The sequence below is a fragment of the Orbicella franksi genome, chromosome 3, assembly GCF_964199315.1.
Source record: "Orbicella franksi chromosome 3, jaOrbFran1.1, whole genome shotgun sequence".
Taxonomy (NCBI): domain Eukaryota; kingdom Metazoa; phylum Cnidaria; class Anthozoa; order Scleractinia; family Merulinidae; genus Orbicella; species Orbicella franksi.
Window position 1 is genome coordinate 12,872,794 of NC_138147.1, and position 13,711 is coordinate 12,886,504.

The following is a 13,711-nucleotide window of genomic DNA, read 5'->3' on the forward strand; positions in this document are numbered from 1 at the left end:
TGATAAAATAACACACCAACTAATTTACAGTTATTCCACATAAATTAACATTAAAAGTGATAACATGATATACGAGTAAAAATTTTAAAAATATAATTCAGGATCGTGAAATACAATCTAAAGTAGGTTATTGTTAAAAAGTAAAAACGATAGTCAAATGTATCGATAAATGACTAAGCAGAAAGTTTGGTTAGAAAGGTCAATAAAAGGCCTTTTAAAAAATTTCTTATAGTTCTTTGTGAATCTGGTAATAAGTTCCACAGCTAGCTAGGTAACGCCACGATTTCAGGCCGTAGGTAGAGGTATTGACCTTTGTCTGTCAGTTAGAATTTCATTTCCCTTCATATCCTATTTAGCCCCGATCAGCGGCTGCCGGCTGGTAGATCGGACCTGTAGTTAGTGTTTCTAAATCTTATACCTTTTTGTGCTTTTCGGAGCATAATTGTTAGCTTTAAAATAATATCATAAACACTCTTGTTCTTTGGCCATTTCAAAATAATAGCTTTAAAAACTGTACAAATTATTTTTGCGAGTCTTGGACTTGTCAAAGAATGTAAGCCTTCCCAGGTGTGCCACACTACCTTCGAGCGAGTGCACTTTACAATTTATGCCTTAGCCTCCCCTCCCTTGGTTCAGTAATATTTGCTCTTTGTCTCGCTGAGCAGTCTGGTTTTCTGGGAAACTGATTCACACTCGATTGTCAAACATTTCAAATAACAACATGTTTCTGCGTTCACGCGAATCTCTAACCCGAGAAATCGTGCAAAAGTTTGAATCTGTAAAGGAAAGTGAGGCGACAGCGAGAAAGAAGAGGAGATGGTGCGAAAGCTTAGAGGAAAACATACAGGAAATGTTCCCGACTCGACAACTCGTTCTGGTGGGTTCGTCAACAAACGGCTTTGCCATCGAAGGATCTGATGTGGACATGACGCTTATAAGAACAGAAAGAATGACGCATTATGGATTTATGGACAGCGGGGTTCAAGTTCTCAGGCGAATTCGGGATGCACTGAGGAGAAGATTGTTTATTGACACAGAGGTAATTTCAACCATTTGCGCTTAACTGACTATAAGTTTAAATGGCCGCATGTTTATAATCAAAGGTAACTGCTGTAATGTATAACTAAGCAATTAACACCGTTTATCTCATTCATTGTAAACTTCGATTTCCTGAGTAACTATGTTTATACCTTGGCCATTTATGAAACACTGGTTGAGCCGAGTTTGGAAATATGCTGCAGTTGGAGAATTGTGGTCAGTCGTAAATTGACCACAATGGAAGTGTCATGTTGAGACACATTTCAGATACCGTGATGAAAGGAAATTATTTCAAATGTTTTGCTGCGAATGCTTTCGTTTGTGGACTATCCAAGAACGTATATACAATCTACTCATTCCAATCACGCCATTTTGGAATCGTCCATTACATTAGTACAAATGACACATTTGTCGGATTGGTGACAGTTGCGATAAATTATGAATAAAATTTACGCTTGACTAGGAAGGAAAACAGGCCGTGGAAGCAGAGAGTGTGACTGTGAAAAGTTCCACTTTGTCGCAGGCAGCAGGTTCAATCCGCACACTAACACGAAACAATTTAGCATAATCAGTGATCTAAAAAGGAGTGGCGCGACTATTTAATACCGAGATCATTATCCTAGCAGTCAATTTCTTTTGTTGTTAACCCCCTTCCCATTACTTGCGCTTTACAAGCATGCAAAGAAAAGCTAAAGAGTCGCCAAATGTACCTGACTGTGCCGTGGACTGTGAAAATGCCTTATTTCAGCTTTTTAATCTGTGAGTTCAGCGTATCGTACTACTCTTTTTTTACTTCCGCATTCGCAATATTAATTCAGTGTTGTGTGACGAAGCGCAAAGCGTTGCGTGCCGACAAGTCAGTAACTTTATTTGCGTGCCAAATACATCTAGCGCAGTAAACGGGTACAGTGGGGACACAGGTTAAGGTTTTGTTCAACACGGACTATACTGCTATCGTGTATTTCGACGCTATGGATACCCTGATAACGAGCAGCCTGATAAGGAAAGCATTCTGTCGTATTTGTCATTTCAGCTGATCGATGGTGCAGTTGTTCCTATATTGAAACTCAATGACCGGAGTGAAAGACTAGAGGGAGATATCAGTGTTGACATCCAGAATTCTATATTCAACACGTACTTGCAGAAGTGTTATGGTGAAATGGACCCCAGGGTCACTCCACTGGTAGTGATCGTGAAGTACTGGGCCAAAATGTCGGGAATCACTGGTGCGCATGACCACAAGCTATCGGGTCAGTGACGTATAGTTGTAGCTCTTTATTTACATTAAATAGTCTTTGGAGCCATACTTTGTAATTAGCTAGCCAGGTTTCGACACTGACTTTCACAAGGGGGAACTATCACAAAAACGTGACTTCCGAAAGCCAAAACCCAAAAGATATATTTTCTCTAATGGAAACCTTAAAAATAACGGTTATTTTGGTAACAAATTACTATGGAATGCACTGAAGCTATAAAAGGAGTGATATATTAGGTCACACATGCTCAAGGTTGTGATAGTCATATATCAAACATGAGAGACCCTAACATAGGACCCTAAATAGCTAACCCTAAAAAGTATAATTACACTTCAAAAGTCGAGAAGAGAGCTAAAATAATCCATGTAACGAAATATTTTTGGCGAACTTCGAGGCGTTTGGAAATGTAGAAAAATACTTTCTCGAGTCGGTTTGATGACTGTGATATATCTTGTCAATCAAGATTAAAACATTTAACTACACAGAAAAAGGAGAAATAAAATGCTAAAGATTTTTACTTATACGATCAGACTTATCCAAACACTGTCACGGTAATGATTCCCTTTGTTTAAACTTGATGAGCCTTTGGTAAAGCTCTGAGAACATTGCTTAATATTTCTATCTCTTCATTTAGGTTTCGCCGTCGTATTGTTGGTCATTTATTACTTACAGAGAGGTTGCAGCCCACCTGTCCTTCCATCTTTACAAAGTTCCAACCCATCTCACTTCAGTACATCGTCCAGCGCCAGCGCTACAGCTTATAAGCTGACCAGCAGCTCCTTTCCATCAGTCGTCACCTCATATACGTCACCTAATACAGATTCCCTTGGAAGCCTTCTCGTCGGTTTTTTCAATTTTTACACCGACTTTGATTGGTATAAAGTGTTATCGGTTCGTCTGGCCGGCACCAAAACTGTGCCCTATGATAAAAAGTGGACCCGCCCTAAAATTCGCATCGAAGACCCGTTCGATGGGAAAAATGTCACACGCGCTGTGTACAGAGATGAACAGTTCTGGGCTATAAAGCAGGCATTCAAAACAGCCAAACAAAGGCTAGCTTATGAGCATTCTCGTTTACATGAGATTCTTTAACGCCATGAACTTGGTAAACGTACTGTTAAACTCTGGAACAGTACAACACTATGGCTCATTTCAGGCCATAAATATTGGATGTATAAAGACTTTATAAGAACAAAGAGCGGTGTCTTCTCGTTGTGCTCCTACCGTTCTGTAACTGTTTGAAGCTTGGATCTAATGATCATAAAATTACTTTAATACTTTTTTCATAGAGACGTTTTTTTATGGGGTTGTTAACTTCACCTCTTCCTATGTAAACTTATATAACTTGCACACTAGTTTACATGGGCCACAAAGTAATACATTTATTAGCGAAGCAGAGAAGGGTTAGTTTTTCAGTTTTTACTCTGAACACACAAAAAACTAATCAATACACATAAAAATATTACACCATTTATTAAAGTTGACACCCCATGCTACACTACTTTTAAGTAATTAAAATTACAATAGAATACAATAAAATTATGATAAAATACAATCCCGGCAATAAAAAGATGCCAGTTGGCTTTTTGCCTTATCCATTTCTTATATATTTAGGTAGTATAATTAGAAGGAAAGACTGGAAAAAAAGGACAACTTAACTGGAGACATGAAAAGAGCTTAGGAATTGAAAATAGTACCAAAATAACGACAAGGGAAGAAAGATGCATGATGAATGAAACTTTTCAGTGCGACTACCCTGAAAACAGAAAAAGTGATCTCCATTTAAACAAATCGTCAGTCTGCTGGAAGACGGACTGGATAGGGGTGCTGGAATCTCAGTTATCGGTTAAATTTTTCGGCGATTATTAGTCAGCTATCGGTAAAAAATTTCAGCAATTCTACAAAAGCTTTCGTCGACTACATATATCTACCACGAACGGAATACCAAAAATACTTAAATTCTATCGAAATCAAGACTGACATTGTAAATTTCGAGCGTATCCCACCTCTTGTTTCAAGTCGGGAAAGTAAAAATTCAAGTGATACCATCAAGTGGCAGATGTCAGATAAAAATAAAAAATATGTATGTAACCTTTATTTGTGAATTGCCCTCGGCAGTGTTTATAGCACAAAGGCTAATGGGGCCGAGCAAACAACTGAAGCAAATAATTCAGAAGAATTAAGAATCCCGACTTTCCGGAGGCAAACCAGTTGGCTATTTACAAGCGTGGCTGAGGATTTTTTAACTCAGGGCTACCGTGAAAAAAAATCCAGGTAGTGGTCAAGGCGGAACTCGATCGAACCCGGGACCACTGGATTACGGAATCCGACGCGCTGACCAGTCGGCCACGCTGCCTCTATACGTTCATTTCAGACACGTTTCAACGAAGTAAAAGGATGCAGTTGTGAAACCGCATCCCATTATAACACTTGGAGTCATACAAAAGCGGCCTAATCATCTGGTACCACTCGTATAACTAATGATTCAACCATCACGTTTTTCGGCCGCCCAATTGCATCTGCAATAGGCTGTTTTCTATGTATTAAAATTCAGCTTGGCAGTGAAGCTTAGAGGACACAAACAGAGGAAATCGAAGGACCATTTCTTTTGTTTGTGTCCTCTAGGCTTAATATCAAGCCGAATTTTGATATATCGAAAGTGGCCTATTGCATATATAGAGCGTTTTCACACGGTGTACCACAACAATGAAACGGCGGCCATGTTTTGTTATGTAAACGCTTTCTTTTGTTGCAATAAATATGCGTGGCTGTGGCCCTCGTGAGTGAAAACCCTCTATATAAAGGAGGGACCTCGTCAACAGGTTAGACTCGTGCACAGGTGAAACCTCATAATGGACACAGCCTAAATATAAGGAAGGGGCCTACGACTTGACCAAGTGAGCTCTTACTAGACATCCTTGGGGCAAACTTCAGGCACGCATTTTACACCTGACGTCATTTCCTGAAACTGTTTTCGCGTAATGAATGGTTACAAGTTCAAAATTATACAACTAAAGTAACGTTAAAGGAGTGCCAAATTTACCAGTTTTGAATCTGTTGCAAGGAGAGTTTCACAACTCACTCTGACTGACTTCTAAAAAGTGTGAAATTTTTTCCTCGTGGATTTCCGTATGCGTCACGCACGATGGACTAAGCGAAAGATGGTGATTCTGTACTTTGTGGAGCAAAAGCGATTTGTAGGACAAGGTCCCTTAGAGTCACCGTCCTTGCTTTGTTTTATGAATCAGTTAAGAGGACTAAGAACGTCGAAAAAAAAAACCCACAACAACAAAAACAACAAATTAAACAAAATAAATAAACCCACAAACCCGTCAAAAACTGACACAATATTTGCGCCCAGAATGTATGTAAGTTTATTTTTACGTTTGGTTTTAGTATATTTAGGACCAGTAAAGGGAACTTCCCATAGAAAGTCTATTAAACGCGTGAATCAACAGTCAGATGTTGAGTTTGTGCCGCCTGTGGATAAATAACAAACCTTAGGAGATATTGAACACTATTTTGTCACTAGAAGCGAAAAAAGTGAGTCAAGTGTTAGACAAAAAGTACTCAGTCTGCACAGTCTGCACGGTCTGCCTGGTCTGCACGGTCTACAGTCTGCATGGTCTGCATTTTGGGGTGACCGTAGGAATTGTAGGTCAAAGTATCAAACTCAGAAGTTTCACGCCACTATTCACACGATTGCTTTTTGTGTGAAGAGCTACGAAGCACAATGAAACACCACATTCCTGGGTGACTACGACCAAAATTTTATTAGCCTTTGACATGAAATGACCTTAAAAGCTCTATTAAATACAGCACCTACTTTACGATCAATTCAATATAAATTCAAATTCAGAAAATTGTCCTCTTTCATAAGAAGTGCGTTTTAATGTAATGTCCCTGTAAAAAAATGTTACTCCTGAAGAATGCTCTATAAGAGATGGGCAACCGCTCCCAAAGCAGGACGGTGGACCATTGATAACAGCTTCAAAACAGTAATTTATATATGCTTTTAAAATAATTGGATGCTCAAACACAATATCAAAGCCGTCATAATCACCTCCTTCACTCTGGATGAGCTCAGACAGGAAAGTGCCTGTTTTAATTGCCAGAGCAACACCTTTGGAATCAGTTACCTTTAGTGTCACAGAATATTCATTGTTTTCGCTTCCAAATAGACGTACTGAATACAGCTTAATGTTTTTGTCCACCGAAACAACTAGTGAATCAGAACCGGAAGAATACCCCCAACTTTCAAATATTTGTCCTGATTCGAACCTGGTCATTCGATGACGAGAACCAGCTCTTCTTGATTCAGTGAACTCCACTGGAAACTTTAACACAGAATTAAAATACTTCACCATGTCGAACGACTCTTTCTTTGTCAGTATATCACAGTCAAGCACGACATCGGCGAATTCCTTTTCTTCCATCACAGGGAAACGAATTGCCTTAACGATCCGTTCTCCAAGGATCCTTCTTTTAACGGAACCTTCTGCTGCTAGGCCTTGCTTTTCACATACCCTTGTAGCCCAGCAATCGACAGCTTTGAATAATTCCACTTCTCTGATTTCCAACGAATCTCTCTCGACTAATGCCTCCAGCACTGATTCCTCAATTGTCACGAAACCATCCGATTTCACAGCTTCGTTCGCCTCTTTATCGATCACTTCCCAGCAATGATCCTCCAGATCTTTCTCTTCGTACTTTTGTGCGTCTGGTAAGACATGAAACACGTTTGATGCATCTAAGTTTTCTCGAAGGAACTCTGTGCACTCGTCAGCGAGGGAAGGAAGCATGTATTTCTTGGCCAAATACAGAACTTGCATGACATTGTCTGCGTTCAAGTTCACTTCATCGCTATAAATGAAACGAAACAACTCCAGCAGACTTGAATGATCGCAATCAGAGATATCGATTGAGTCTTTCTTCTCGGCCAATTCACCGCAAAACATTGCATAAAATACTGGGCTACTGATCGCTAACAAGAACGTGTGAGCTGGAATCTTCTTCATACTTTCACTTCCGCCCTCAGAGTCACGAACGACAAATTTCACATCGCTCAAGAGCTCGTTGTTGAACATAAATTGGCATCTTTCTCTGATTGTACATCTAGCTGTCGAACTCCAAAGATCTCCGCTTGCTACATCGAGAGACATGATTGAACTTTTAAGTTCGAGTTTGATAAAACGTATGATCAATTCTCTGCTAAGATGGTTTCGTTTTCGAAGAGTCACGCTACCGTCAAGCATGTCCAATGCATGTCTAAGGCTCCTCATCGCGGGCTCAATTTTCAATCCATATTCCCATCATCAAACTTGATAGCCTGCGAACGCAGACGTATTTCCGGCTGTCGCTTGTCTCCGCCGAAAATGACGTCTGCGAACCCGAGTCAGGAAACGATTTCTGTGACGTAGGAATTTTAAGCCAATCGCAGTTTAGCTCAAGTAGCACCAGAACTACTGCGCGAGGTATTCGCTGCGTGGAGCACTCGAGTTTCATTGTATCATGGAATCTGATTGGCCAAGGAGAAACAAAAGTCATTACGTCACAGAAATCGCTTCCTGGATGGGAAGGAAGGAAGGCCCAGTGACGCAGATATTTTTATGATAGAAATGTGTGAAAATTATTGTTTATATATGTATTTGGTTTTCAAGTTTTACTACATTTTTTTCTGTCCATTTACGTGAAATTTTCGATCAGGTTAGGTTCAAAGATTCCCGTCTTTCGATGCACCAAAAATCGACCTTTGCCTGACGCGCTGTAAATTTAACTAACACACATATAAGGTGGGGGTTCTGGCACAGTGGGCAGCAAGAGGGCAAAAACCGTCCGAAAAAAGCCCCCCAGTTACTTCTCCTCAGACTAAAGCTTCGGAGAAGTAACTGGGGGGCTTTTTTCGGACGGTTTTTGCCCTCTTGCTGCCCACAGTGTCCAGAACCCCCACCTTATATGTGTGTGTGTGTGTTTGTATGTGTGTGTGTGTGTGTGTGTGTGTGTGTGTACTGTGCCAGAACTGTGTGTGTAACGCAACAGCAAAGCGAAAAAGCGAAAAAGCTGGACCATCGTCCGTAAACAAAATGCGCGGATGTGCCCTTCACTAGTATATACAAAACTGTGCCAGAAAATTTTTCCTATTGGAGAAGTGCATGCTCAGTGTATACTGCGCCGAGATGGCTGCCGCAAGATACTCGTCCGATGTTCTGGAAATGTTCTACGGCCCAATACCGAGGGAGGAAAGAATAAACCTTCCCGAGCCGTTGACATACGAGGTTCACGCATTATACGACGGGTTCCAAATATCCCAAAACAATTTCCAAGAATGGCTCCATGTGTGGAGAATGGCAATATCCGAAAGGAACCCAAACAATAAAGATCTTTTGAGGTTCGCAAGAGATAACAAAGAAAAGATCACCGATTTGGCCGAACAAGAAACCCAAAGGTTAAACAGCGTTAAAGTTGGTTTCGGGTTACAAGTAAAGTTCTCAATAGAAAGAAACGATGAAGCGCAATACGTGGAGCACTATTTCAAAGATGATAAACCGCACGTTTTCAAAAAGAATGAAGAGGACCCGATAAGACAAAAATTCGACGAATTCATTGAAAAGGCAAAAGGAGAAATAGAGCACTGGTCCGAGATGGGATCAGGACGGGCGGTTGAAAGGATACAGGTCGCGTACGTGAATGTTGCGCGCTATCAGCCACTTCGCGGAGGGACCTATCTGCCTCTTCCCGCCAAACTGGCGAATAAGAAGGCAATAGTAAACGTGAAAAACATGGATAACGAATGTTTGAAGTGGGCACTCAGAGCCGCTTTATTCTCTCCAAAAGATGGAAAGAACCCGCAAAGACCAAGCAAATATCCGGTCAATGACGGTATCAACTACGTAGGCATTGATTTTCCCACACCGGTAAAACAGATAGAAAAGCTCGAGGCACAAAACCCGAAACTCGCAATTAACGTATTTGGCTGGGAAAACGATTGTGTGATCTTGCGCCAGATAAGCAAAAAACAAGCGAAAGTGCCAAGGATAAACTTCATGTTAATCGAGTCAGGGGAAACCCAGCACTACTGTTACGTAAAAAGAGAAAGCGCTTTTCTTTTCGATCAGACCAAGCACAGAGACGCAAAGCACTTTTGCATGCTGTGCTTGACCGGTTTCTCAAGAGCAGACTTGCTCGTGGATCACAAAAAATATTGCAACGTTGTGAACGGCAGGCCGACAAGGATCGTGATGCCAGAAGAGGGGGGAAACACCCTTTCCTTCGAAAACTTCAAAAAACAGATGAAGATGCCCTACATTATTTACGCGGAGTTTGAGGCAATTATCAGAAAGATTCTGGGCTGTGAGCGTGGGAGAATGCAAACAAGCTACACAGAGAAGACCGAAAGGCACGAGGCATGCGGTTACTCTTACCTTGTTGTGAGGAGCGATGGAAAAGTGGTAGGTTCGAACACGTACAAGGGCGAAAACGCGGTGGGAAAGTTTTTAAGCGACATTCTGCAGGAAGACGAGAAAATAAGAGGGAGTTTGGCCACACCAAAGCCGATTGATATGACGGCCGAAGACTGGGAAAAATTCAAAAACGCAAAAGACTGCCACGTTTGTAACAAAAGTTTGATAAAAGACGAATTCTTAGACTCAATGCCCATCTGGGACCATGACACAGGGAGCTATTGCGGCCAAAGTCACAAATGTTGTTATTACGCGGCGCTCAAAAAATTAAAATTTGTTGGGCCAAAAAGAGAAAGAAAAGAAAAAGACGAAATTGACCAATGGGTTGCAAAAAATCAGGAAACATGTTTGTTCTGCGCAGAACCTTTGATGAAGAAAAACTTCAGAGACGCGGTAAAAGACCATTCCCACATAACTGGCAGATTTCGCGGAGCCGCGCACAGTGAATGCAATAAGAAATTGCGAATAAACCCCAAGACGGACCCAATACCAGTCGTATTCCACAACCTGAGGGGCTACGACGCGCACCAATTGATGCAAGCGATGTCGAAGCTGGAGAAAGAGGTGAAATGCGTCGCCAACAACATGGAGAAATATATCACATTCTCGGTCGGAGGCCTGAGTTTCATCGACAGCTTGAACTTTTTGCAAGGAAGCCTCGATTCACTTGTAAGAGCAATACCGAAGGAGTCGTTGAAAATAACATCAACGATTTCGAAAGGCAGCGGCCTGCTTTACAAAAAAGGGATCTATCCTTACGAGTACATGGACTCAAGGGAAAGATTCAGCGAGACAAGGCTTCCGGACAAAGAGAAGTTTTACAGCAAGCTGAACGACGAGAACATAACAGACGCAGAGTACGCACAGGCGCAGGCCGTCTGGGAGGCTTTTGGATGCAAAACGCTGGGCGATTACCACGATCTTTACGTGAAAACGGACGTCGCGCTGCTGGCGGATGTTTTTGAGAACTTCCGAAACCTGTGCCTCAACCAGTACGGGTTAGATCCGGCACATTATTACACGTCGCCAGGCCTCTCTTGGGATGCGCTCCTGAAAAAGACGGGGGTTGAGCTTGAGCTCTTACCAGACTACGAAATGCATCTCTTCGTGGAAAGGGGAATGCGGGGCGGAATCTCCATGGTGAGCAACAGGTACGCCAAGGCAAACAACCCGCAGGTACCGGGCTACGACCCCAGCAAGCCAAAAAAATACCTCCTATATCTCGACGCAAACAACCTTTACGGATGGGCGATGTGCAAGCCCCTCCCGATAAGAGGTTTCAAGTGGAAAAGCGAGTTGCCCACAGAGGAGGAGATTCTTGGGATGAAAGAAAACGCCAAGAAGGGGTGCATTCTCGAGGTGGATCTCGAATACCCGCCAGAACTTCACGAGGAGCACAACAGCTATCCCCTGGCGCCGGAAAAAAAGGCCGTAAAAAAGGAGTGGATGTCGGACTACCAAAAGGGGTTGATGAAAGACCTGGATCTGAAACCCCCGGACAGCAAGAAGCTGCTGCTAACGCTTCATGACAAAAAGAACTACGTCGTGCATTACAGGAACTTGCAGTTTTATCTGAAGCAGGGCATGAAACTGAAGCGCGTACACAGGGTGCTGGAGTTCGAACAAGAACGCTGGATGGAGCCGTACATCCGGATGAACACAGAGTTCAGGAAGAAAGCGAAGAGCGACTTCGAAAAGAACTTTTACAAGCTCGTGAACAACTCCGTTTTCGGCAAAACCGTGGAAAACCTGCGTAACCGAGTTGACATAAGAATAGTGTGCGGCAACGAGACGGACAAAATAAGAAAATTGATCGCCAGCCCTTTGTACTCAAGGCATGTTTTATTCTCAAACGACATGGCGGGAATCGACATGCGAAAAAGCAAGCTGCTTCTCAACAAGCCGGTCTACACGGGGATGACGATCCTCGACAACAGCAAGGTCCTGATGTACGACTTCTTTTACAACCAGCTTAAAAAGCAGTACGGCTCGAAGTGCGAGCTCTTGTACACGGACACCGACAGCCTTCTGATTATGATCGAAACAGAAGACGTCTACGAAGACATGAAAAACAACATGGACCTTTACGACACGAGCGACTACCCGAATGAGCATCCCCTCCACTCAAACAAGAACAAAAAGGTCTTGGGCAAAATGAAAGACGAATGTGCAGGGACCCCCATCGCAGAGTACGTGGGTCTGAGACCGAAAATGTACTCCATCCTGAAGGCGGACGAAAAAAATATCAAAAAAGCGAAGGGTGTGAAAAAGAACGTTATCAAGAAACAAATAACGCATGAACAGTATAAGGAAACGCTTTTCGGCGCGACGCAGCAATGGCATGGAATGAATATTCTTCGAAGCGAGGGGCACGAGATCTACGGTATGCATCTTAACAAAATTTCGCTTTCGCCATTTGATTCAAAGCGATGGATAGGTGACGATGGTATCCATACAAAAGCTTACGGGTACACCTGCATGGATATATTGTCAACATTAACAGATGACGAACTTAGAGGGTTGGAAGCCGAAGTTTCAAAGTTGCTCTGGGGGTAACTGTGTGTTCGGAGGAACAACCAGCAGCTCTTCGCGCACGAAGCCGCGCCTGGGCCCGTCGCGCAGATAGTAGAGAACGGGCTGATCCGGTTTGGAAAAAGATCTTTCAATGCCGAAAACTTTCAAAGACCAGATTGGGTCCGTTGCTCTTTTCACGCCCCCTTCAAGCTCGCCGGGCTGGTAGAGATAACGAACTTGGACAAGAGAGGAGAGGATTTTTTCGCTTTTTCCAACAGGCCTCGTGTAAGGTGTCGACGGCCTTGCGTAAACAGATTTTTCTTTGATGGCAACGGCGGGTTTCTTGCCGATAAGGTTTGTGACCTCGTTATTCAGAGCCGAAACAACTTCAGGAAGTCTTTTCACCTAGGCAGTGGACCGCTTGCCCTCAGGGAGAAGCATCTCCACGGCGTACTGGTGCCCGAACGAGCGCTCCGCCAGAGTGCGGTTGAAACGTTCGACAATTGCCTGGTCGCGGTGAATGTTAACGCGCCCGCGCCGGATATATGTCTTGTGCTTTTCCATCTCTTGTGTGACAGCGCCCATGAATTCGCGCCCGGGGTCAACCTGCAGCATTTCGGGCCATTCGAGAGGCGAGCGCTTGTAAATCTTCTGAAAGGCCTGGGCAACCTCATCAGAATTCTTCGAAGTCAGGGGTTCGGCCTCTTTGAAGCGGCTGGCCACGTCGACAACGGTCAGCGCGTATTTGAAAACTTTGCGGCCGCGACGGAGCTTGTCGTGCGGCAGAAAAAGAAGGTCCGCCTGATGGACCTTGTTGGGCGTGGGAACGTCGAATTTCGGCCGAGGAATCCGCTTCGGCGCGGGGAGGAATATCTGCCAGAGCGCTTGCCTGATGAGCCACGGCTTCTTCAGGTACCTTGGCAGCTTCGGCCAATTTTTTGATCGCGGCGATTCCTTTCCAGTAGCCCCCGGGGCCGTAGTAAATCTTCGCGAGTTTGGCGTCCATATAAGTAAGGAGCCAAAATGTTCAAAGGAGCCACAGCGAGAGCCGTAAGTCTCAGCAATCTGCAGCTGTGTTTTCATTAATCTTTTCCACAGCTTGAAGAAGCTTTCCAATTTCATCTAAGAAAGCGGCGTCGTCCGTCCAATTTTCGAAGAACTCTATTTCTTTGCCTTCGGCAATCTTATCAAAGTTTGCCGAAATGTACTCAAATGTTTTGGGGGCGCATTCCCTGAAAAGCTGGGAAAACAACGGAAATTCCAAGAGTTTTTGTAACTGACATAAAGTTTCTTCGAAACTTTCGAAACTCGAAGGTTTATTTGCTTCTGGGCATAATTTCAACGCGACATCGTAAGCAGCCTTGTCCAAAGAGTCCATGGTATAACAATGATCTTTTTTCTCTTCAACATGAAAATATTCCGCCGAAATTTAAAGGAACCGGA

At 43.1% G+C, this 13,711-nt stretch overlaps 3 protein-coding genes across 3 annotated transcripts; 2 read left to right on the top strand and 1 right to left on the bottom strand.

Annotated features, from left to right (window-relative positions):
• The first annotated feature begins 525 nt into the window (after positions 1 to 525).
• LOC145483036 (poly(A) RNA polymerase GLD2-like) lies at positions 526 to 4,309 on the top strand. The gene is made up of 3 exons (XM_081461658.1): positions 526 to 1,039; positions 2,072 to 2,288; positions 2,929 to 4,309. The coding sequence occupies exons 1-3, from the start codon at positions 722 to 724 to the stop codon at positions 3,384 to 3,386; spliced, it is 993 nt and encodes a 330-aa protein (XP_081317784.1). The 5' UTR covers positions 526 to 721; the 3' UTR covers positions 3,387 to 4,309.
• Positions 4,310 to 6,127: 1,818 nt separating this feature from the next.
• Positions 6,128 to 7,514, bottom strand: LOC145483038 (BTB/POZ domain-containing protein 6-like). Its single transcript, XM_081461659.1, has one exon. It carries the CDS (start codon positions 7,454 to 7,456, stop codon positions 6,128 to 6,130), a length of 1,329 nt encoding a protein of 442 aa, XP_081317785.1. The 5' UTR covers positions 7,457 to 7,514.
• A 956-nt stretch (positions 7,515 to 8,470) lies between these two features.
• Positions 8,471 to 13,371, top strand: LOC145482318 (uncharacterized). The gene is made up of 2 exons (XM_081460973.1): positions 8,471 to 12,137; positions 13,367 to 13,371. The coding sequence occupies exons 1-2, from the start codon at positions 8,471 to 8,473 to the stop codon at positions 13,369 to 13,371; spliced, it is 3,672 nt and encodes a 1,223-aa protein (XP_081317099.1).
• Positions 13,372 to 13,711: the final 340 nt, after the last annotated feature.

Bases quoted from the DNA above. Each gene is read 5' to 3' on its own strand.
- LOC145483036 (XM_081461658.1), top strand. From the start codon at position 722: ATGTTTCTGCGTTCACGCGAATCTCTAACCCGAGAAATCGTGCAAAAG. The intron at 1,040-2,071 runs GTAATTTCAACC...TTGTCATTTCAG, and splicing joins GATTGTTTATTGACACAGAG to CTGATCGATGGTGCAGTTGT. The intron at 2,289-2,928 runs GTCAGTGACGTA...CTCTTCATTTAG, and splicing joins GCATGACCACAAGCTATCGG to GTTTCGCCGTCGTATTGTTG.
- LOC145482318 (XM_081460973.1), top strand. From the start codon at position 8,471: ATGGCTGCCGCAAGATACTCGTCCGATGTTCTGGAAATGTTCTACGGC.
- LOC145483038 (XM_081461659.1), bottom strand. From the start codon at position 7,456: ATGTCTCTCGATGTAGCAAGCGGAGATCTTTGGAGTTCGACAGCTAGA.